This window comes from Onychomys torridus, chromosome 1 (genome assembly GCF_903995425.1).
Source record: "Onychomys torridus chromosome 1, mOncTor1.1, whole genome shotgun sequence".
Lineage (NCBI taxonomy): Eukaryota > Metazoa > Chordata > Mammalia > Rodentia > Cricetidae > Onychomys > Onychomys torridus.
The window spans coordinates 142751406-142777288 of record NC_050443.1 but is presented as its reverse complement, the minus strand read 5'-3'; the positions used below and the strand labels follow the sequence as shown (position 1 = coordinate 142777288).

General features: G+C 42.1%; 1 protein-coding gene across 2 annotated transcripts in view; it reads left to right on the top strand.

The window, feature by feature from the left end:
* The window catches only part of Pip5k1b (phosphatidylinositol-4-phosphate 5-kinase type 1 beta), a 154943-nt gene that overhangs the window by 75631 nt on the left and 53429 nt on the right, over positions 1 to 25883 (top strand). For both annotated transcript variants that reach the window (XM_036208126.1, XM_036208137.1), the window contains exons 7-12: positions 8124 to 8335; positions 10090 to 10173; positions 10299 to 10347; positions 13453 to 13537; positions 21204 to 21359; positions 24550 to 24697. In XM_036208126.1, the coding sequence (XP_036064019.1) occupies positions 8124 to 8335; positions 10090 to 10173; positions 10299 to 10347; positions 13453 to 13537; positions 21204 to 21359; positions 24550 to 24697 (734 nt within the window). The remainder of the gene's footprint in view (positions 1 to 8123; positions 8336 to 10089; positions 10174 to 10298; positions 10348 to 13452; positions 13538 to 21203; positions 21360 to 24549; positions 24698 to 25883) is intronic.

The window sequence follows — 25883 nt, the reverse complement described above, 5'->3', positions numbered from 1 at the left end:
AGTCTTGATTTACAGACTGGATGCTTGTGGGCTTGGGCGTGTCTGAGTGGGTTGCAATGTGGCTTATTTCATGTTAATTTGGCATTATGATTAGTGCTAACCCTCTAGCTGTACCTCCTATTAATTTTTTGTGTGTAATTTGGACAGATTTGAAGATAGGTTGTTTTTATTTGGGTCTTTTGTTGTTGTTTTCAGCATTTAGTTGTTTGGGGTTTGGGGTACAGTTTCTTTCTGTGTACCATGTGTCAAATTCATGGTCCTCCTGCCTCAGCCTGGAATGCTGATATTATAGTCATGCATCACCATATGTGTTTTTTTTTTCAAAGATAACTTGAAAAAGAAAGAACAAATGAATTCTCTTTCCACATAAATTTTTTACAAACACTGAAACTCTATATGATATTTAATTTACTCCACTATTTTAAATCACATTGGGTTTTTGCTATCTACAGTATTTGTTACCCTCGTGCTACAAAATGTAAGAATCAATCAAATTGGTAGTAGTTGGACAAATAAATGAATAAAACTAACTCTAAATAAAAGATAGTTTGATCTGGGAGGAATCCCTTGGGTCTGTGGGGAACAGTGGCATGGTATCTTCCATTGTCCGGTCTGAGCTACAGGCAGCTGGAGACACCCAGCCAAACCAGGCTCCTATGATAGCACCACCAACAAACAAACAAAAAGGATTTGCAAGGACTCTAAAGGTTTCCACCTATAAAGTCTTTTTTATGGAGTCACTTGCAAACGTTGGGGACAGTCCTATGCAGATCACATACACCCTTCACCCTGTGTCCTCCAACGGTAGCTTTTTATATGACTTCAGTACAACATCATTGCCAGGAAATAGACTTGAATGTGATCTACATGTAAGTCTTAAGACTTCTTAATTTTTCCAGTTTTGTGTGTGCATGTGTGTATCAGGGGTGGCTTCCATGCAGTATGTATGTAAGTAGATTCGCATAGCCACCCCCAGGGTCCAGTATAGAACAGCTCCTTCTCAAAGTCCCTCAAGCTACCTTCCCTCTTTCACGGTCCTTCCCTAATCTCAGACAACTAAGGATATTTTTCATGCCTGCGAGTTAACATTTCAAGAATATTGTATACAAAGCTGAGTGTGGTAATGCACACTCCCAGTGCTGGGGAGGTAGAGGCAGATGGAATCAGGAGTTCAAGGCTAGCCTGGGCTACATAAAACAAAAACTTTTTTAAAAAATGCTCTATACAGCATGAAGCTGAGCAGGCTGGCTTCTCACTCACCATAATGCCTTTAAGATCATTCACATCAGATCCTCTATCAGTCGTTTGCTCTTTTTTACTGCTGAGTGATATTTTGTGATGTGATTATACTAGTTTAATATTAACCTGCTAAAGAATATGGAGATGAGGAGGGCTTAGTTTTTAAATAGTTCAAGTAACCTACTGCGAAAATTTTTGCCCCAATTTTTACCTGGTGCAAGTTTTCCTTCATCTGAGTGCTATTACGACATTATCTGAAAAGTACATGTTTCCGTTCATAAAAAGCTGGTGCCCCACCCACCCACCCTGCTGCCTGTTCTCCCTCCTCACAAGCCAGTGTGAGTGATCTGTGTTCTCCCTCTCCCCATCAGTGTCTGCTAATAGTTCTTCCTTGTTTAGCTTTGGTCATTCTATCGGTGTGTATGGAAGTTTCTTGTTGAAACGTCACCCTGAGTATGTACTCCAGGAAAGCAAGGACTGAAACCAGCAGAGAAACAATTAAAGGATCCTGGAAAGAGAGCCGAAAGGGAAATGAAAAAATAGACAGTTCAGCCCAGTAGCTGATAATAGGCCTGTGGGTGCTGATGCAATGAAGCTCAAGGTTCCTGGATTTCGGGTGTGTGCTTCTCATAATGAGCATTTCCAAGAGACTAAATTCTCATAATGCTTCATCCAAAACCATTCTGTCGTCATCATCAGTATGTCCACATTGCACAGTGATTATTGCTCTGACTTTCATGTCTGCATTAGACTCTAATTTCTGTAAGAGCAGAAACCAAGTGGCTTTAGTTCCCCACCCACAGCCTGCTGGACAGCCCATTCAGTGGCTCCTTCTGAGGGAGCCTAGGACGTAACAACAGCAAAGTTTTTGACATAGTGTGTCTTACCTAATCATTAAGGTAATAAAAGCAGATTTTAGTCATAACCAACTCATGACTTGTCCTGAAAGGGAACCAAAGACAATTGTGTCACCTTTACACACTGTTGGCTATTGTGTTGTATACAATATAACTAAAAGTGTATTGCTCATCTGACCGAGATGTGCAAATGGTTGTTAAACTGCAGCTGTGTTGACTCCTCGTTCTCCTTGGTCATTGATTTAGACGATGACCAATTCTCCTCTGTAAGACTGTCCACTCCTTACAGTTGTTGATGAGCCCTGGAAAGGGGCTGATGTTTGTCCCAGTTTTTGCCAGTTGCTGCAGGTGAGCTGCAGTGCATGTGGCTGATGGGAAAGAGTCTCCTGTTGATAGCAGCAGAAGGGACAGATGGTCAGTGTGGGATGGTGACAGGGTAACTGTTAAAAAAAAAAAAAAAGTACTATTCTGTGTTGCTCATCCTCAACTCTCTACCAAGCAAAAAGCCAGACACAGAATTCTCAGTATTTTGCAAAATCAATTATCCCAAATTTGGTAGAAAAAAAAAGATTCTATCTTCAATATAACCTACAGATACCAAAGTAGTTTAAACCACTTAAAATACATAATATCTGCTATGAAGTCATCAAATATAGGTATAATCCATGATTTTGGACAGTGAAGACGTACTTCCTAGGCTCAGCTCATCCATAGACTGCCTCAGTTACCACTGATTGTAGACTGACTTTGAATGGGCAGTACTCTGTCTTAGAGGCAGATTTTCTCTGTCCTTACAGCGACACTAAGAAGCTAATGGCACCGGGCCCTTCTTGACAGATGGAGACTGAACAGGATCAAGCTTCCTGGGTCTGCTGAACTTACAGAGCCTTATATCCATGGTCCTCCATCATCTCCCTTACCCTGTGGGTATGATGGAGAGAGACACTGAAATTAAACCTTAAGTCATAACCTAACTAGTTATCAAAGGATAGAAGACCACTATGCCTGCCCCTCAGGCTCTGATGATGAGGTGCTGGGGTAGGTTCTGGAGAAATCTGGAAAAGGCTTTGCCAAAAATAGACAGTTTGGAACAAGACAATTGGATTTTCACAGCATACTTCCAGGAGGGAGGGCGGGAGTGAGGGGGTAGTGGTAAGTGGTGGATCACAAGGAAAAAAAAGTAGTCCAAACATTTCATTCTTAAAGCTCAATGAAAACATAATGAAGGCTATTGACACTTGCCAACTCTTACAACATGTGCAATGAGGAAATCCTACAAACATTAAAACAAGGCCTCTTTCTGAGATCTGAAATGGTTACAGGGAACAGCTGGGGACTAGATCCATGACAGTGAATCCTGCATGAGCAGCTGTTGAAAATTCTCATTAGTTACGGAAACTGCAGGGTAGTCATAGCACTGATTCTTATAACCCTCCCTTTCATTCAAATGGAAACAAACAAACCAACAATCCTACAGGAAGCGTAGAGCAGAAAAAGGAAACTGGAGTTGGGAACCCTGCCAGACCTGAACTAACTTCCTTGTCTTGAGTCTGAGGACCTGGAGTATATGTCTTGATTTCTGTTGTGCCGGTGGGTGCCATCGTCATCTTCATCATATGTGTCGCTACTTGTGATTTTAAACAGCATGTCACAGAGAAATTTAAGTGAGACTGAGGTGGGTTCGAAGTCAGCCTGGTCTGTGTAGACTCTTGTTTCAAAACAACCATCTATATGAATGATGTAGCTGTGTTGCTGGACACATAGACAGACATGTATGCGTGTCTCTTGGGTAATAGATGGTTGTTTCTAAAGCATAGAGCATAATTCTGTCACTTCAAGTTTTTAAGTGAAAAGAAAAACAAAAAGTGGCCCTTGTGCTGGTCAGTACTTGCAGCAAAGTCCTGACTTCTGATTGATGGTGGTGCTACAGCCTATAACTAGGCTATGGATTTAATATTTAATCCATTCTGATTTACTAGTTAAAATTATATGTCTGTATTTTCTCTTTATTACATTAGCAAAGAACACTCTGAGCTTTATTGGGGAAATTAAGTTACATAAAGAAGACAGCACTCAGCTCTAACTGGACTTGCACGTACACATAATCTAGTGCTCTACTCTGAGCGGCTGACTTAGCCGGCAAGAACAGGCCGCTGGATCCATTTTTCTCCAAATCAGTTCGTTCCAGGGATGGCTATTTGCATAAAATCTCCAGGATACCATTCTTAATTTACTTATCTTATTGGATTACTACAAATATTGTGTACCAGTTACTAGCCCCTTATCTAGTGACTATATATAGACCAGCTAGAGAAATTACCCAAGGGGCCTTGATGAATCTCCCCATCAGCTCCACATTGTGGCGTTGGTTCTTTGGTTCTTTGGACAAAGAACGACCTGTTGAGAGGAGCAGAGCAAACACAAGCCAGCCTCCTGCTTGTTCCATTGTGGATTCTGTCCCCTCTTTCTTATCTGTGTTCCCATCACTAGCCCATCAGCGGCTGAGGCAGAGGCAAACTATCTAGCCAAATACCAAAGTGCATTTCTCCTAAGCATCTCGAAGAAGAATGTGAAGCTTTATTTTTGAAAAGTTCTAGTATACATAAAAGTAGGCAGAATGCTACAATTATAAATATATATATATATATTTATTATATATATATATATATACATGTATGTATATGTATATATGTCCCATGTCCATTTCCAACTCAAAGCCAGTCTCCCTCACTCTTTCTTCCTGTACACATCCCAACCATCATATCCTTATATTGATACATGTTTCAGTATGGTTCTCTTACTGTTAAGGACCCCTTTTTAAATTAAGGAAAACAAAGTCATAAATTTGAGAGAGTGCAAGGGATTTAGAGAAGGGGAGGGAAAAGAAGGGGACATCGTGTAACTGCATTTTAATTTCAGAAAATAAAATACCCAAGATATTATATCATATGTTTAAATGTATATTAAATTTTAAATATTATAGTAAAATATAATTCTAGCCATCAAATAGGCAGTGTCCAGATTTCTAATACACAATTCAGGCTCCATCTTAGAGCTGGTCCTAAATGTTCTTGAATGATGAAAGAGTCCATTCTTAACCAAGCCTGTGACAGGCTTCCCAAAGAGCAATGTCATGGACTTCCCAGACTGAAACCCAGCCTTATTTACAGCGGAAACGGCCTCCCTTTTATCTGCCATTGAGTTGTGTGCACACTAAACAGCCAAAGACAGTGTTTGCAAATATCATCTTGTTTTCCCTTTGAACGGAGTACAAAATGCCCATAATGTAAGTAGCTTTGAAAACACGGGGAACTTTCATGTGTGTTTTCCTGACTACACAGCACACAATAACAGTAAATGTATTCAGTGCCGGATGTTTTGCACAGGCATTGTAATCACAAGTATCGAGTGCTTGTGTTTAAGGCATGGGAATGTAGTGTTAGAGATGCTTGGCTGCAGAATGTTTTTCTTTTTATTTGCATGTAAACGCGGACCGATGTGACCAAAGTGCATTCCTTCCCCCGCAGGAAGCACAACGCAGAGCAAGCCTTTGATGAGCCAATGTCTGCTTTATGATTTGAAAACTGCCGATATGACCTGGCTTGAGCTTTGTAGTGGAGAGGGACACATAATATGTTTGGATGTTCAGAGGGAGGCTTTGTTATTCCCAACAGTTTGTGATATAGTTTTCATGGAATTACCATGTGAGTTAGGATGTGAAAATCCCCTCTGAGTTTAGAAAAACTAAAGTCTGTAGAAGAAACAGCATGAACCAAAACATCAGGGCTTACATCTTCTGGGCACCCTTAGGAGTAACTTAGAAATTTAAGTAGCCGGGAGGTGAATCTCGGCTGGTGTCAAACAAGGAGACATGGACTGCAGCCATGAGAGCAAAAACCTTTATGAAACTGAAGCCTTGCCACAAAGCAATGGCGGGTCTGGAGGCTGTGAGTAGGGATGGGACGTGACCTAGTCTGGCAAGGGGTCACTGAACCAATCCGAAAGGGAAGTTGGAATGGAATGATTAGAGAAGAGGAATGTTTTGATAACACCAGCTGCAGGGCTGGGCAGCTAATGAAAGGAAAGGGGTCCTTGGAGTCTAAAATTTACATTACAGTGATTTCAAATGAAAGAGGGAAGTCAGGGAAGAGAATTGCTTTGGGACAAAACAAGAGTTTAGAGTTACAATATGGACTGCTTAGAAGCTTTAAAATACCCAGAGGCCACTGGGGGTATATGACAATAGTTTAGGAATGAGAACAAGCCAAGGGTAACAATCCAGGAATTTCCTAGAGGAAGGTGGTCGCTAAACTTGACCTCTGAGTTACACATACTAATAGTCCAGTGCTGTACTCCCAGGGGCTGACTCAGCCAGGTCATCTTAGTCACGTGTCCCGCTGCTCTGCTGCCCCAACCTCTTTCAAGACTATTGATGTACTCCCCAGGACTTCCAATGTGTGTTCCCTTCTTCTTCCTGACTTTCAATAGTTCTTGAGAGAGAAGGAACCACCACCCTTCAAAGCCTTGCTGCGTTCTAACCTGATTCCAGTTTTCTGGAGTTCTGACAATGGCTGAGTTTGCATGACTCTAAGGTTGTACACAGATCTCTGGAAATATAATTTCTCTGCCCCAGGCCACTCAAATAATATGATTCCACTCTCGATGATTGTCTGTCTCCACTCTAAAAATATAATTTTAACATATCAAAAGATGAACATTCACAAGGCTCTGTTTCATCCCTAATGCTATTTAAAAACAGTTGAAGGGTAAATGCTCTGCAATAACTGAAACTTGGCTACAGCCCATTGGGAGTTCATCAGTAATGGCAAAGATGACTGCGACCCAGGGACCAGCATATCTCAAAGACTACACATGTGCCCCTGACACTGCATCCGCAAGTATTCTCCCTCCCATCCAGCCCCCTTTCAAACAGCATCACTATCTGCTCCAAAAACACATAGGCTCAAAGAAAACGAGAGGCATGAAGAATTCCGGGATTTTGATCCTCTGTTGGCCAGGGACCAATTCTGACCAAGAGATTGCCAGTGTCTTCCTCGTGGATCTGTCGCTAATCTGCTGTCTGTGACTGAATAAATTCTCCTTTCCTGAGCAGCTTTTGGTAGAAAATGGCAGATAATACAACAGTCTGTGGTCCGGACAAATCTCTCACACTAGTAGGAGAATGTTCATATGAGGAAAGATCTCATTTGAGGACGTGCCTCCTGAACAGGTGCTTCCTGTCTATGGCTGGTCCAGGTGTGCCAAGTACCCCTGCACTCTAAAGACAGTCTGACCTAGACCTTGTGTCCTGTCCTTTCCCTCCACAGTACTACCTTCTCTTTTGTCTGGCTACAGTCAACCATTTTTAATACCTTCATCTCCCCCACTGTCTACAAAAGAACAATTTGTTGAGATCACATATATTAAAAAGACCTGCTACAGGGAAATGGTTGGCAACTTGGAGAGATAGGCTTTGAAAGGGGTCATCACTAAACTCGAGATTCGGAGGTGGAGAATGGCTGAGTTCCCTCCCACAGGGGCATTTGTGAGACTGGGTTATGGTTTCTCTGTTCCCGTGCTGAGTAGGAGTGTGAATGCCGGAGTCTTCCTCGTGGATCTGTCACTGATGGCTGTCACTGCATGGGTCCTTTTGTCTTCTTCCTCCATGGGTTTCACCTGTGGAACAGACACACAGTAATACCAGCTCATAAGGTGGTTGTGACGGTTGAATCCAAGGGGGGTACTTGGCACCTGATATGTGGAAAGCATTCAATAAATGCTATAAGTGAATCAGTTGTGGAAGGGGGAGGTGCTTCCTTTAGATTTGCATAAAATTTTCATTTTCCCACCACCATGGCAGTCCTTCCGGCTAGTTGGCTAATAATAACTGGGAAGGTTTTGTATTTGATATTTTGCCTGTCTGCTTCTCAATGGACAAGAGTGGGGGTGGCGTGTCTGCTGACCCCAAGCTCTTGGACTCACTGGCTATTTGAGTTGACTGACCTCCTGGGTCTTTTCCTTCCTCAGGTGCTGGAAAGCTTCAAGATCATGGACTACAGCCTTTTGCTGGGCATCCACATCTTGGACCATTCCCTTAAAGACAAAGAAGAGGAGCCCTTACCAAATGTGCCCGATGCAAAGCGGCCTGGAGTGCAGAAAGTCCTGTACTCCACAGCCATGGAATCCATCCAGGGTCCAGGCAAGTCTGCAGATGGGATCATTGTGGAGAATCCAGACACGTAAGTGCAGCCACACACCGGCCTGGTTTTGGGTACCCCAGTCACTGGGTAGTTGCATGCAATCACCTCCCCTGAGATATGGCACACTGGGACTAGATTCCTAGTTGGCAGTAAATGGCTTAAACCAACTTTATTTCTCTTTACCTCTAGACAACTTAATTGAGTGGCAGTTTCTCCAGTTTCTATCTGTCTTCCACCCACATGGTTTCTGGTTTTAGATAGTTCCATTTGTTTGTTTGTTTGTTTGTTTAACAATGACTGAACACTGAAAGTGTTTTCTCCTCATTTACTACACATTCAAAACATCGACCAGAAGAAGGAAGAATAAACTCTGGCTTTGAATGAGCATGACTCCATGTTTATTCATGTTCATTTATTTACTTCAGTAAACACGTGGTAGGAATGCTACTGGCACTTCAGAGCTTTTTATCTGCATAAGGAGATTCTGTTGGTCTCACCTCTGCACCCTGGCAGATGTTGCCTCTCTCCTCAGCCAGATGTGCTAGCAACTGCAGGCTTCATTTGCATGTGTGAAGGGCGCATTTGACAATAGAAACCATTACAACCACAGAAGATTGTTGAAGTGGTTGACTCATCACATGTGAACTTGCTGAGCAAGGAGACAGGAAATCATTTCCTAAGGCCTTAATCACCTGCTTTCTAGGATTCTCGGGCAATGACTAAGCCAGATGCACATTTGTGTGTTTCATAAAGGAAACTAGCGCGTGGTCAGCCTTTGTTCAAATCCAAGCTTGCAGCTCTGTCTAAATATTCAGTGATCCACTGAACAAATTATTCTGTGTCCATATCATGAAATACCACATGGCTATTAATCACATTGCCATTGCTGTGAGGAATGAGATCCCACATCAACTGATGTAATACTCAAGTTACAAGACCATTCAATCCAATAACCTCTTCAGATTAATCCATATATACATACATACATACATACATACATACATACATACATACATACATACACACGCCCTGCAAAAACATACCTCAGGAATTAATTTCACAAATTTTCTTCTATGTGTTTCTCTATGGTTTTTGTTGTTTGCAGGGGGAGGGGTTGATTAGTTAGGTTTTTTGAAATAGGATCTCTCTATAGGCTCTGGCTATCTTGGAACTCACTATGTAGACCAGGCTGGCCTTGAACACACAGAGATCCACTTGCCTCTGGCTTCCGAGTGCTGGGATTAAAGGTGTGCTCTACCACAAACAGGCCTCTAGGTATATTTCAGTCTCACAGTAAACAAGTGATTCTTTAGATCAGAAAAAGTAATATTACTTTAGTGCAGGCTGACTTTGAACTTTCTATGTGGCCAGGAATGGCTTTGAACTCCTAATTCTCCTGCCTCTGGCCCTTGTATCTGCCACCAGGCAAGTGAGTTGATGCAGCGCTGGAGAGCAAACCAAGGCTTTTGCTTGGCATGCTTGACAGGCACTATTCTACACGTTAGTGTTGCCTTAAAAAAAAAAAAAAAAAAAAAAGCACTATTTTATACTGCTCTAAAAATCCTTCTTTGCTCATAATTTTTAAATAGAAGTAGTTTTGTAATTAGAGTCTTCCCATCCAGCTCCTCAGATCTGACAGCTATGAACTTATTATCCTTTAAGCTGATGAAAACTTATGGCAATAGAAGAAGCAGTAGTCTAGAATTCTTAGTGTTTTTAGTGTATAATTAGTAACGAGTTTTAGCTTTCTGTACTCATATTATGAAATATTTTCCCCTTTGCTCTATCCACAGAATGGGAGGCATTCCAGCTAAAAGCCATAAGGGAGAAAAACTGCTTTTATTCATGGGCATTATTGATATTCTGCAGTCATATAGGTGAGAGATTTGGGGAAGTGGTCTTATTGGAAACGCAATCAACCTCATTTTTTTTTTTCTGAAAATTGACCGAACGAGCAGTTTTGCAGTCTCAGTGTTACTTTCCCCGTCTGTTTACTTTTTAGGTTAATGAAGAAGTTAGAACATTCCTGGAAAGCTCTTGTTTATGATGGGGTGAGTGACCTGTGCTTTGTTAAACTGTAGACGTTTCTTGTCCAACTGTGGTTGTCACCAGATCCAGAGGAGAGCAAAGGTCTTTGCATGCTCAGAATCTTAGGCTGAGAACTAGACCACATGAATTTGAATAGCTGTTCAAATAAAGGACTTCCAGCCCAAGAGCCAGGTACCACCCTAGAAAATAAAACTGTGCTTGTTCCTATGTGGGGTGCAAAGGTCCCCTTTGTGAGGTGATGAGTAAGGTGGAGGGGGCCTTTTTGAAGACTCAGGGAAGTTGGGGGCCTTGAAATGAAGTTCCTAGAAGCCTGGGCTAAATAAGATTTTGAGTCCTTTCTGTGATGTTGAACAGCCCTGGATTTGAGCCAGTTCCCTACTTGGCTGGCCACATGAGAAAGCAAACCGGTTTTCTCATCAGTAAGGGGCCAGTACCTGGCTTCTGTGAGTGTGATACGGGATACTACATATTAACATGCAGCACAATGTCTAACACATGATAATGACATAGAAAGTAAAAATGTTGACATGGAATGTCTTTGCAAGTGCTATGAACTTTTAAAACATTTATTTTATTATCTTTAATTATGTGTATATGTGTATGTCACCTGAGTGTCTGTGCCCATGGAGGTCAGAGGCATCAGATAGATCTCCCAGAGCTGGAGTTACAGCACCTACCTGACATGGGTGCTGGAAACCCATCTTGGATCCTCTGCCAGAGCAGTATGTGCTCTTAATCGCTGAGCCATCCCTTTAGCTCCTGTTATGAACATCTATATATGCTGAGTGGCGGGATATCGTAGATGAAGAAAACATCAGCTCCAGAGGGCAGACTCCCTCCTCACTCCTCCCTCACACATACACATACTTGATGTTAGATCTGAGGCCTCCACTGTTGGCAGAACTGAGCCTCTCATAGTTACTGACTGATGGTGACATGTCCACAGAGTCCATCAGTCAAAGACTTGATTGCTCATTTCCCTTTAAGATGTGAGTGGATGCCTTCTTTTGAAAGAGAATAAATTATAGATACTGTTCTCCTCCATTCTGAAAAGGATTTTCTAATTCTGTGGCAGATTGTTAATAACCTTTCAGCATGAAAGAACTATATTTTGTCCATGGGCTGATGACTGGCTTCCATCAGGATGGAAATTATAGGCTCACAGAGTTGTTTCTAAGACTCTGCCACAGACTCAGTCAGATCAGGGGTTCCTCTTATAGAAAAGTCAAGGTAGGTTAATTTTAGGTGGTCCAGCTGAGGAAGATAGGAATCTCACAGCACCCTGAATGCAGAAGGTAAATCCTAATATCCCAAGGTCATTTGGTGTTTTCAAAGACACCTTTATTCTATTACCAGATCAGGGGTCTAGTCTCATGTCTGTTGAAAACATGTCTTCTGATCTTAAGTTTGGTCATAAGAAAGATCTCTGTACTTGTTATACATTTGTGAACCCATAAGTAATAACCAAGACTTATTTTTGTTTGTTTACAAATGTGTTTCTTATTTAGATAGGTTTTTTTTTTCAGATTAAAAATAACAACTATTTTTTAAACAGTCCTTTAAAGAGAAGGGCTGAGTGTCAGTCAGCCATGGATTCCCCTTGCTTCCTCCCAATATTCCTAAGTCAGGTACCTGTTGTAAGAAACTGTCCAAATAGAAGCTGCCAGTACCGTTGGAAGAGCACACATCATACCAGAAAGAAATGTCAGCCATATCTCCAGCTCCCTAAGGGAGCTCAGAGTTCCTAATGTGCCTGAAGAGTTGTGCCCTTGTAACTGCCCATTTGCACAATTACAGATGACTCTGACTAGGTGCATGTAGATCTGTGGAACAGTGTGTTCCTAGATAAAGGAGCTGAGGCCCTGTTCCCAGTATCACAGTCCGTTAAAATTAGACCTCACACCTGATGCAGGTCACTTGACTTCTGGCTCAACACTCCTTGAACCCCACTGCAGACCCTTCATAGTGACTACACTTGAACTTTTAGAAATTTCGCTGTTGAGATCCAGAAACCTATATTCAAAATCGAGCAGATGAACACAGAGAATCGGCTCCTTCATCCAGGCCGTTTTCTGGTTATAATAAAATGACTCTTGCCAAACATGAGAGGAGCCTGGCCGTTTAATTCAATCCAGTCCTGTGTGACCAGGAGCTAATTCAGTGTAACCTCAGGCAGTCTCGCCTCCTTACCTAGTGATGAAGCCCTGATTTAAATGTCACTCGAATGCTAGGGGCACTGTCTCTTTTTGTTCTTTACAATGTGGCTGACAACTGTGCCCTTCTCCACTGCCCATTGCAGAGTTGCAGATGTTCCTAGCTAAAACCACAGATAGCTCAAATAAGCGGTGTATTCACTATCAGTGCCACCCTTCATTCCAGATGGTGCTTGGATTGAGTGTGTGCGCGCGCACACACACACACACACACACACACACACACACACACACACACACACAAGTCCCCCAGGCCCTGGTGATGTGACAGGACAGACAATTTGAATTTTTGGAGCAAAGTTGTTTGCCTGTCTCCCTGTCCCTTCATGCTCCATTTTGTCCTGAGTGTTAATATTCTGACCCACCCCTGGAAGTCCTGCCCCTTGGGCCTGCCCTGCGTCCTGACAGAAAAGCCTCATTTTGAGGAAAAAACTTCCTTCCCCTTTCCTCTCTCTCTTCTGCTTTTCCTCCCATGAGGTGCGCACCCTCGACCTCCTCTCTCTTCCTCTCTCTCCTTTCTGTCTATCTTTCTAATAAACTCTGTCCGTGCAGATGCAGCATCTGGGTTGTGAATTACTGGCTGCCACCACCGCCATGCCCTCATGGCATGCATTTGCCTAGCCCATCACTGCATCTGCCCAGCATGCCAGCAAGTTTTCCCCACTCATGGGCCCCGGCCCAGCCAGCCTGGGGTCCCCCGCGTGCAAATACATAACACTGAGTACATAGAATCTCTGTGATGACTAAATCTTTCTGGCTGTCCCTAGCCCTAGCCTTCTGGTCCTTTTAATTCTTTGCCATGTTTTAGTTCAGACCTTGACTAACAGAGCCTTTTTTCCAATGTGAGATGAATTCTGAGAGGCAAACCTACCATATTTCTTTCTTTTTTTCCAGGACACTGTTTCAGTTCATAGACCAAGTTTTTATGCAGATAGATTTTTAAAGTTCATGAATTCCAGAGTTTTCAAGAAAATTCAAGGTAAGAGTCTTAAGGAAATTTCTTGGTTGTAGCACTTTTTACTGACATTGTAGCATGAATTCTAATTGGTCTTAATAATAAAAACCCAGAGTCAGATATCGGGGTACATACTGAAAGAGCAGAGAAATAAAGGAGCCAGCCACTTCTTACCTCTACCAAATCCTCAGACCACAAGGGCCTGAGCTCCTGTCTCTGCCCCACCTTATCACTTCCTCTCTCCTCCCAGCCCAGCCATATCACTTCCTGTCTGTTGTCTATAAAGACCTACAGACCTCTTTGGTTAGCTAATGGCTAGCTCCACCCTCTGATCTTCAGGCAAGCTTTATTTCTTAAAGAACAAACAAAGTATCACTACATGATGTCACCATATATGTGTGGAAAGTTTTATTGGAAGAATTGAATGTTTTTACTGCAGTGGTAATAATGACTAATTATAGTTAAATATCATGATTTAATGATGCCATAATCATTTGCCCATTTTATGTTAAAAAGAAAAGGTACAGGTTGGGGTGTGGGAGATGCTCAATCAGTAAAGTGATACGAAAACACAAGGACCCACGTTCAGACCCTTAGCACCCATGTAAGAAGCAGAACACAGAGTCAGCAGTGATGGTATACAACTTTAATCCCAGCACTTGGGAGGCAGAGGCATGTGGATCTCTGTGAGTTCAAGGCCAGCCTGGTCTATGGAGTGAGTTCCAGGACAGCCACACCTACACAGAGGAACCCTGTCTCAAAAACAGAAGCCCAAAAAAGCAGAACACAATATAATCTCTGCAATGTGAGACATAAGCAAGTAAATTGCTGGGCTTGTTGGCCAGTCCATGAGCTCTGTGTTCAATGGGAGAACCTTTCTCAAAACAGTAGATAAATAAGGGAGAATGGTTGAGGAAGACACTCAGCATCAACCTTTTGGCCTCCACATGCATGCATGCATGAATACACACACACACACACACACACACACACACACACACACACACGCACGCACGCACGCACACGCACACACACGTACAGTTAGTTGTTGATATATAGATTTATTTGTATGTAGCCATTGGCACCAATAATTTAAAGAAGAAATCAGAGAAAGGAGAAAAATACTTAGTGACAAATGAAAGCACCATCAGCACAGAGCAAACACCTGTAATCCTAGCACTCAAGAAGCTGGACAGGAGGCCTGGGAGTTCCCAAGCCAGACTGGGGGATACAATGAGAGCCGCTCTCAAAAAAAGGAAAATAAAACACACACATTCCGCAAATGGTGGGAAACTACAAAGGCAGGGCTCGAGGCCAAATCTGTAGATTAAAAATTCCTACATCAAAAATTAAGAAAGGCCCTGTAGATTTAGCTCAGCGGTGGTGCTTGTCTGGCATGCACAAGGTCTCCAGGTTGACCCCAGCTCTGCAGAAAACAAAAGGGAGAAAGTTCTCAAATCAGAATCCTGCCTTCAAACCACGAGTAATTAAATAAATAGAACAAACTAAGGCCAAAGATAACAATGATTATTTTAACCAAGGTAAAATACGGCGTCTTATTTATCATTATACTTATGGGAAATTTACTATGTGCATACTGTTAGTCTTCAAACTGGGTGGAAAGTGGAGAATAAGCCTATTATATACATATTGTTACTTTATCATTTACTTATTCTGTGGTCCAACTTTATATCTCAAATCATAAGTTATCACCCCAAAACCATAGCATTAGTCATTGTAGATTTTTCTTGCAATATTTACCGAAGTTTGGAAATGCAATGAAACTGTGGTAATTACTTGAAAGCCAATAAAATTCGGGAGGAAGCTGCCCAGAGTTGCCTAGTACTCAGATGGTGATGTACTTCCTCCCAATTTTTATTTTTTGTCCATTTTCATAAATCTAATGTCCAACAAAGTGCAGGACTGCTGTGTACAAGCTCCAGGTTCGATTTGTCACCACACACACACACACACACACACACACACAGCAGCATAATGCTGAATCCTCTCGGGCTTCTACCCTCTGATGTTTGCATAGCATTATAATATAAATAGTTTCTCAAAGCTGTGAATATTGCAAACATCATTTAAAACTGAAACACAGTAGGAAAATTATAGGGGTGCACCATATCTGCTAGCCATTCTTTTAGTGTTGGGCATTTACATCCTTTCTCTTTTTCCTTTTTCTGGCTAATATTTTTATGAGCATAGTTTCAAATAAACGCTGTGTCTAAATTAGGATTGTTTACTTGGGATAGAGTTCAAGATGTGGAAGTAGGGTATTAACTATACATAACTGCAAAAAGTCATTTGCAGCCCTCAGCCTGCATTTGGCTTTTTAAATTATGCCATCCTTACAAGTAGAAAAATGTCACCTGGTTGTTTTATTTTGTGTTTTTCAAGTACTGGTTAGGTTCAAGTATTTCTCATAATTTTTCAGCCATTTGTAATTCCTTTGAGAATTCTGCTATGTAATATTTGACCATTTATGTTAGGTATTTGTTATTTTTCTAGATGATTTAAATGAATTATATCTATATAAACCTTCATCTTTTATTCTAAGACCAGCTTTTATACACAATGGATGATCATCAGTGGCATCTTAAAAATTATTATCGAATTGAGACCTACTATAAATTAGGTTTTTCTGTCCAAGGTTTTCCTAACCATAAAGTTGTGTTTATTTAGATTGCAAGTCTCTGTGTTCAGGCTTGTAACTCATATTTTCAAAGGTTTTCTACCTCTCTTCCCCTTGAGCCAAGGTTTCTTTGAAGTGCTTTATAAAATTTTAAGAAGGACATGGCCCTTTATTGCTTCACACACACACGCACACACACACACACACACACACTCTCTCTCTCTCTCTCTCTCTCTCTCTCTCTCTCTCTCTCTCTCTCTCTCTCTCTCTCAATTCTGGAAGAGGGAGGCTCCTCCTGGGGCCTCTTCACCTTAGTAGCTATTTTTTTCCCTGAATGTAGTAACATATAAACTGATTCCATAATCAGTGGCATCTTTGGTTCCAAAAAGTACAAACAGTGTGTTACAGACTTTCCCAGTCTCTGACTTATCATGCTTTTAATGCAATAAGTCGTACTTCTTTTTTAAAAGACTAATTTGTTTCTATTTTTGTGTGTGTGTGTGTGCGTGTTTGCCTGCATGTATACATGTGTACCATGTGCATGCAGCTCCCACAGAAGCCAGAAGAGGGAGTCAGAATTCCTAGAAGTGGAGTTACCAGTGGTTGTGAGCCATCCTGTAGGAAGTGAGAACCAAACCTGGGTCCTCTGCAAAATCAGCAAATGCTCTTGACCACTGAGGTCTCTCTCCAGGCCTAAGACTTCCTTTTTAAGTAGTCAATCTGTTAACTTTCTCTCACTTTGAGTTGTTTTTTAATGACTGTGTTTGCTAAGATATATGTTACATATTACAAAATGCACCTCTTCAAAATGCTCAGTTTCTTTCTTCCTCCCCCTGCCCCTGCCAGCACACTTGGTGCGGTGTAAAAATGGCCCACCTCGCTGAGGTCTTCTTTGCTTTTAATAGTTGCACAATTTCACCTCTCATGTTTAGGTCTATGATTCTTTTTTTTTTTTTTCATTTATACATAGTATAAGTTAAGGTTCATCTTTTATGTGTATTTCCCCTCACTGTTTGTTGAAAAGCCTATATTTCCGAGGTGAATTACTCGGCACCCTTGTTGGGAATCAGTTAACCACAGATGGAAGGGTTTATTTCTGGGCTCTCGTTCCATCTTGTTGATCAGTATACCTACCCTTATCCCAGCCCCACTCACTGTATTTCAGCTGTTAGTTTTGCCTTCAAGAATCATGAGTCATTCATTCTTCCTCAGATCGTCCATGCTAACTGGCCCCTTGGTATGTCTACATCTGAACTTTAATAACCATGACTTTAATGATCATCCTGTCAACTTGTGTTTTTAAAAGGAAAGCAGCATGTTGGTTTTTCTTGATTATGTGGACCTGTCTGGGAATCCTTGTCATCCTAATAATATGGTGTCTTCCGTTCTATGAGCATGGACTGGCCTTTTCCTTGGGACTTCATTCATTCTTTTCAACAACAGTTGGTTTGGGGTGTTGTTCTTCGTTTGTTTTTTTCTTTGTTTTTTTGATGCTGGAGATTGAACCCAGGGCATCATCACATATGATAGGCAAGTGCTCTAATACTGAGCTTCATCTCCAGACCCAAGTATTTCATTTCTCTTTTTAAATTTATTTTGGTTTAGTGTGCACATGTGTTTGTGCATGGTGTATACATGTGTGTGCACATGTGTATGCAGGTGTTTATGAGAGACTGGAGGCCAGAAGCAGGCATCACGTGTCTTCCTGTATTGCTCTCCACTTTTTCATATATATAGTCTTTCACTGAACCCAGAGTCCCCAGCAGGCTATGAGTGCTAGGGAGCTGAACATAGGGCTTCATACTTGAGCAATCAACTTAAACTACATCCCAACCCTACTTCCTGCAAATCTTTGAAATTCTTTTTACTCGTCCATGAGGTACTTTTTTGATGTATAAAGTGAGTCAGGATCTCACGTGGTTTTTCCCAAGTACTTAATAACATACTCAGAGCAATGTGATGAAAGTTGCTTCTGCTCATGCACAGTGAGTACCTCACCGTGGTTGCCTGTTGCCTAGCAACAGTGTCGTATTCAAAGTTCTGTCATGGTAGAAAAAATGATTGCCTCCTCTGACATTCAGTGAGCTAATGGACTCCAGGTCTGGCTTGTTTATCTTATAAATTTCACTTACTTTATTTGGCTCCTTTATGGGATGTAAGCTCACTCTGCAGCCCCATCACCTAGGGCAGGAAGGGAGTGCACCTGCTGTGTGCATCAGGGAAGGGATGCAGGATGCCACACACACTTGCTGGGTCTTCTGAATGTCTTGGGCAGGTCCCTCTAGAGAGTACCTTCACACCAGGGTAGTTTTAGCCATCCATCCTTGACCAGCACCATGCCAGTGCCTTCAGTCACTTCCTGTCATGTAACTGAAAACGACCCTCAGTGCTGCGGCCTCTGCCTCTCCTGGAGTGGAGTGCCTTTCTCCCGCAGAGTGCTGTGCACACTTGCAGCTGTCTCATTTCCTTGTTTCTCCTGACTCTTCAGCACTCTGCACTTAGAGGCAGGAAGCAGAGACAGGAGAATGAGATCCCTGGAAGCTTTCGGGCCAGCTAGCCTGGCGTACTACATGGTAGCATATAATAAGAGACCCTGCCTCTTGGGCTGGCATTGATGGCGCACGCCTTTAGTCCCAGTACTCGGGAGGCAAAGGCAGACAGATCTCTGTGAGTTAGGAGCCAGCCTGGTCTACAGAATGAGTTCCAGGACAGGCTCCAAAACTACACAGAGAAACTCTGTCTTGAAAAACAAACAAAAAAGAAAAAAAAAAAGAGATAAAGAAAGAGACCTTGTCTATGTCAAGGTGGAAGGCAAGGACTGACCCTTGGGGTTGTCCTCTGACCTCCCCGTGCATACCATGACACACGCACACCTGTACACATATACACACCAAGATTTGTTAAGTATGTTAACATAAACCAATTAAGAATTTTTGAACATAAAAATAATTATGATGATAGTTATGGATCCTAAAACAGTGAGAAAGGTGGCATTTCTTTGACTGTTTTGAAATTCTGAGTAACTGTCTTAGTCGAGACTAGTTGAAGTCTTGCATCTGCTTCTAAACTCAGTTCGTGCTGACAGCACAGTTAATTCAGCCTCTCCTGAGCTCATCATGCCTTCCTATTCTTACAGCAATAGTTCAACCCTGAAGCTCATTTGAGGGGTCCAGGACCCCATCAGTCCTCGAACCACGGCTCATATACTCTGGCTTAGACATCAAAAAAAGGCATTACTTTGAAATCTAAAGATACTATAGCAAAGGGCAGGAATGTGTCACAGCTCATAAAAGCTTAGCAAAAGCAGAGGGCATGTGCCAGCAGACACCAGTGGTCATCACTTCCACTCTGTGAAAGCGAGTCAGTGCTTAGCAGAACATGGTGTGAGGGAATACCAGCTTCTGTGGTCCTCTTACCCATCATTAAAATCAATTGTGAGCAACCAAAAGGAATGGCAAGATCAGTTGTTTGAACATCCAAAAGATACACACACACACACACACACACACACACACACACGCACGCACACACGCACATGCACACACACCTTAGTCAGAAAATGGAATGCTAACAAGCTAGAAAATCAACTATCAAGTAAACAAATGAAGACAACAAGAAAGGCCCTTGGCTTCACTCTCTAGCCCCGTGACCTGGAACAAGCCCACTTTTCTGCCCTCCATTTCTAAGTCTGTAAAAGGGCCAGCCTCCCTTAGACATTTTGACAATTTGAGATGCTCAATGTGAGTGTTGGCCTCCAGACTAAAGCCCTAGTCCAAAAACACTATTTATCACGATGATGATATTAACATGAAACTCTCGGGGAAGCTAGTCTTTCCTGTCCTGGAAGCAGGGAGATCGCCCCTAGTCTTCCCTCATCTGTGATCCCCAGAGTCGTTCTCCAACTGATCCCTTGAAACCTGTACACAGAAAGGGCTGATGAGCTGTGTAATCCAAACTCAGGAGAGTCTCAAGGCTGAGCAGGGTGCCCAGTCCAGTTGCTGTTGGCTCACCCCTTTACACAAACCTCCAAAGGACTCTTACCAATCTCAAGTTCAGGAGAAGCATAAACAGCTTCCCTCCCTCCCTCCCTCCCTCCCTCCCTCCCTCCCTCCCTCCCTCCCTCCCTCCCTCCCTCCAACTTCCTCCAACGAAATTCTCTAGCCAAGAAGAGTTACTGTGGGAAAGCATGACCTAGGTGCAGATCAGACCACAGTTTTAAGCAGGACCAGCCAGGGTGTCCCCGGTGGAACCACAGGCTTCAGCAAGCATGGTGGCTCAGGGAAGCGCATCTTCCCTGGCCTGGGTTCCCACCATGCTTCTGAGGATAGAGAATGCCATCTGGATAGAAATGGGAGTGAATTATACATCTGACAAGACCAAAGAGAAAGAAATTTCAGTGGGAAAATCACAAAGAAAGAAGCAACCAGAAGTAACTTGGCTAAATTGGGCAACATGTGTGTACGATTAAGCACTGGTACGTTTAGAAAGTCCCGGTCCCCGGCTAATAAAGCTGGGGTCATGAGAATCCTCCGCACTTCACCATCTGGACTTTCCAGCTCACCCAGCCTCCTCCCTGCATAAGAAAAACAAGGAAGAAGGGCAATTCTTTAGCAAATAAATAAATAAATACATTTTGCCTCAGCTAAGCCTATTTCAAAATCCAAAGAAAGTCCAACTCAAATGTATTTTAAAATACTTTTCTTTGAATCAAGCCATTTTGGACAAATAATATAGCCAAAAACACAGATATTTTAATCCCCCCTTGCCATATGTATGAAATGAGCCCTTGCCTTTCTATACTCAAATTATTTCTAAAATATTAATAAGAAATAGGATATTAAATTTAGGAATCTGAATCTGATTCTGTAACTTCTATTTATTACTTTAGTTCTGGGGTTGTTTTAAAACAGGATCTCACTCTGTGACTCAGGCCAGCCTCCAACCTCTCCTGCCTCAGCCTCAGTGCTGGGACTGCCACTGTGCCTAGCTTTGCAGCAGGACATACCCTACTGTGCCCGGCTTTACAATTACTCTCTCTTCCTTGCTGTCCAGCTCTGAAGGCCTCACCTTCCAAGAAACGGTGCAACTCCATTGCCGCATTGAAGGCCACCTCCCAGGAGATCGTGTCCTCTGTCAGCAAGGAATGGAAGGATGAGAGGAGGGATTTGTTAACGGAAGGGCAGAGTTTCAGCAGCCTGGATGAAGAAGGTAAATACTCCCAACTTTCTTTTTTTTTTTTTTGCTCCCAACTTTCTTTTTTTTTTTTTTGCTCCCAACTTTCTAGAACAGAAAAACTCTAGTAAATTCTATGAATAATGTAAAGTCACAGCAGAAAAATTAGAAAATGCATGCTCCAAGAGATAGCCTACTAGTAAAAATTTTTAGGCTTTATAGAATACAACAAATTTATATAAATATAAAATGCCATATAAACAATGCATGAGATGTGATTTATCATAAGAAAAATAGTAAATATTAAGATATTTAAAGAAAACACCTATAATCTAACTATTTCATGATAACAAATGCTAACGTATTGGTATTTATTTTCCTAAATTTTATTCTGTGTGCACAGTATAGACATGTACATGAATATACACCTATGTGCACACATGTGTGCACGTGATGTAATAAACTTTTCAGTTTATTTAGAGCTGTTTCAGTGAATTTAAGTAAGTGTTAGAGTTTCCTTATTTAGTACGAATGTAGATGTATTCCTTGGATAAACAGAGAGAGGCCGATGTGGGCTTTTGCACCTTTTTTAAGAACTGTGAGTTCTGGCTGTTAGATATTCCTCTGTAGACCTCATGTGTCTTTCTTCCTCTATTGCTCGCTGCCTAGGACTGCTGATACAGTGATGAACAGAAATGAGGACTCTAGGTAGCCTTGCCTTGTCCTGATTTTAAAGACAAATGTTCTAATGGTTCTCTGTTTAAAATGAAACTTGTCCTATTTTGTACCAATTGCCAGACCAAGTCACTTCTTTCCTTGCTTCTAATTTTTTACCAGAAAGTTTTTAACCAAACAAGAGTACTGAATTTTATTAAATAATTTTTTTCTATCTACTGAGTGGATATTTTGAATTTTCTATTTTGATCCAATAAGAGGAAGTAATATGTTATATATTTCTGTCGATTATTTCTTGGTCTTTTGGTTAACAACAAATACAGACCTTTTTGGTTAATCATTATGTTCTTTGGAGAATCTCCGAAGTGTCTTCTACTTCCTATAGAAGATTCAAAACTTCTTATAGATGTAGAAACGTTCCTTCCCACCATGTCTTCAGATAGATTGCTATTTCTATCCCCTTCTATGTCAGCATTTGGCTCCATACTAAACTGAATTTCTTTATCATATTCTCATGTCTAGAGTTACTTCAAGGAGAGTTAATGATTCACTGGTGGTGGTTAATATTGTCAACTTGGCGGCATCTAGAGTTACCTGGGAGACAAACGTTCAGGCATTCCTGTAAAGAATTGTCTAGATTAGTTTAACTTCTGGGTCTGCCTGTGGGAAAGTATCTTGATTAGGTCAACTGAGCTGGAAAAGACCCACCCTAAAATTGGGTGGCACCATTGCCTGGGCTTTCATCCTGGACTGCACAACAGGGATAGAGCCAGCTGAGCATAAACACACACGTCCCTGTCTGTTTCCTGACCGCGGATGACAAGGACCAGCCGCCTCACGCTTCCACTGCCATGAGTTGCCCACCGTGGTGGACCGTACCCTGGAACTGTGAACGGAAATATAAACCTTCCTTTCTTGGGTTGCCTTTGTTAGGTTATTTTGCTACAGCAGTAGGACAAGTGACCAAACACTGCGTGTGGTCCTCTCTGTACTGATGGCAGTAGATAGGCACCCCCTTCCTTGAAGCTGCCTGACTTCTGAGAACACACAGAAAATTATAGCAGTCCACAGTTTGAGAAACAGGACCAAATTTGTTTTCTTTAATAACTCACATTTTAACAGACACTTTTTGTTCTCTTTTGTGTTTTAAATTGAAATCTTAAGTTTCTAGGCTGGCCTAGAACTCCCGATCATCCTGTCTCAGAATCCCCAGTAGCTGTAGTAAAAGTAAATATACTCCACTGTACCCAGAATCCCTGGAAACAGAGGAAGTAGTACACCTGTGTGTGATGTACACCTGTGATGGTTTTGGGAATTTTTTTTTTCACATGAATTGGACCATTGCTTATGAATTTGGGCACCTTTTTATATATTGTCTAAATAAAGTTCAGAACTCAACTTCAGCATTTCCTGTCCCTGCTCTACTGTCCCTCTACCTCATCAAATAGACTCCTTCAAATCCAAAATCAAGGATAGAGTTACATTGGTGGTGGAGTACTTGCCTAGCATATAGGGCCCTAGATTCAGCCCAAATTACTACCAAAAAAGCAAAAACCAAAAACCTTCAAACTCATCTGACAATGCCTCATGTGGCCATGTTCCTGTTTTCCATTTACACAGTGAAAATACATCATCTGGAACTTTTTGTGTGTCAGGAATACCCCAAGGCTGTACTGTATTCATTGACATGTTTCCAGCTCAGTTTGGGAAAAGATACAGAACTACGAGTATAAGCCATGTATGGTGGCACATGCCTTTAATCCCAACACTCAGGAGGCAGGATCAAGTAGATCTCTGTGAGTTTGAGACCAGCCTGGTCTATATAGCAAGTTTCAGTACAGCTTAGGCTGTATAATAAGATTGTGTCTCAAAAAGAGAGGGAAAAAATCCATAGGGACCTTGGAGCGCCTGTGCACTCCAGGTCATTGCTGAACCTGGAGAGTTCCTCCTTCCAAACTTTGGAGGACCCTGATGTAAATATATTTTTGAACTCTAAAATTTTAGAAAGAAATAAGTGCTTTCTCACTTTTATAAAGGCAGCCTTGCTATTGAAATAGGATGTTAAGAAGAGCCCTGAGTCAAGTCCACAAGACCACGTAGGCTCGAACGGGATTGAGATGTGCCAGGCCGCTGTTCTGGTAGAGGGTTTCTGTCCCTTGAAGTCTGCTCTCCTGTGGAGGGAAAGCTCGTCCTCTCTCTGTTCATGCATCTGCCAATCACCCTTTTCATCTCTGCCACATTATCTCCTTAAAGTCCTCAGAATTTTTATGCCATTTTGAAAGAGTAAGTCACTTTATTAGGTTTTTAAAAGAGCATCTCTAATATCATTTCCATAAGCCATTTTGTAAATTAATGTCATTTCCTTTCTGTCTAACCTGTTTGCAAGCAGATATTGTCCATTTCTGTTGTAGTTCCGAAGAGCACAGTTAATTCATAATTTCATTGGCAGCCTGATACATAAAACGAATGTTTCTGACTCGTTTAAGTTGTTGCAGATCTAAAGTGGTGTTACTGAGGTCCATGAGTGCATACATTTCCTTTCACTCCCCAGCCCTGGGATCCCGACGCAGGCCCGACCTGGTGCCCAGCACTCCATCGTTATTCGAAGCTGCTTCCTTAGCGACCACAATCTCATCATCTTCCTTATATGTCAGTGAAGAACACTGTCCACGTGACAGGACTACGCTTTACTCAAACAGGTAACGTTCAGTTCGACCAGCCTGCCAATCGATCAGGCTGCTCCTCTGTCAACCTCGGGCCAAAAGCAGTACCTCTGAGATTGTGTTTCTAGCAACCAGATGTGCCTGACCCTGCCTCATGCGTAGGGGAAAGGGCATGCTTTATTTTTTACTGTTGCAAAAATACATTTAAAGGAAAACTCTTCTGTTTCGCTTTGCAATTAACTATTATGTTTTGTAGAAATAAGTTATAAACAGTTATACTCTTGGAAATGCAAAAAGACAACGCTTTCATCATTGTTATTTTAGTGAGTGAGTGAGTGAGTGAGTGTGCGTGTGTGCATGGCCATTCACATGTGTGAATGTGGGTTCGCCTGTGCCAGTGTCCATGTGGAGATCAAAGGACAACCCCATGTGGTGGTCGTCACCTTCTACTGTTTTTTGTGGTAGAGTCTCTGCTTTCCTGCTGCATAAGTAAGGCTGGCTGGCTGGCCCATGAGCTGCCAGGAGTCTCCTGTCTGCCTCCAAGACTGTGAGAGTGGAGATGATCATGCTGCCTGTCAGCTTTTATGCGGGTCTGGGGATTCAAACTTGGGTCCTCATATTTGTTTCTGTAGCGAGTGCGTTTTACCCACGGATCTATCTTCATGGCCTTTTATTTTTCTCCCTTCCCCCCATGCCCTTCTTTGAGACAAGGGCTCATGTAGCACAAGCTAGCCTTGGATTCATATTCAAAGAGTGCGTCATCGTACTTAATCACCCCCATCAGTAACTTCTTACATTTTTTATTTACTGGTGGTGCTAGCATTGAACCCGGGGCCTTAGGATGCTTGCCAAGCACTCTGCCACGGTGTTACAATCTAACCTGTGAGGAGATTCTTTAAAACAGCCTCTCTTCCTACATGTTACTCATATTGCTAGAAAGACGTTTTATACGCTGTTTTGTACGTAAGACCTTCAAGACTATGGTAAAAAGAACGATATCAGTGTCTCTCAGAACTGCCACATCTGTCAGCCCCGAGTTCAGCGTGGCCTTGGCAAGCTCAAGTTTGGTGGTTATAGCTGCTTATCAGTAGTATTTTCTTGCTCTGACTTTTCTCTCTTGGCTACGTAGAAAAGTAGGCACAAGCAAGGCAAACACTAGCTCTGAAGAAGGAGGTCAAGTGTGAGCCAGCAGGGCACGGTTTGGACCCTTTCACCTGCAGAA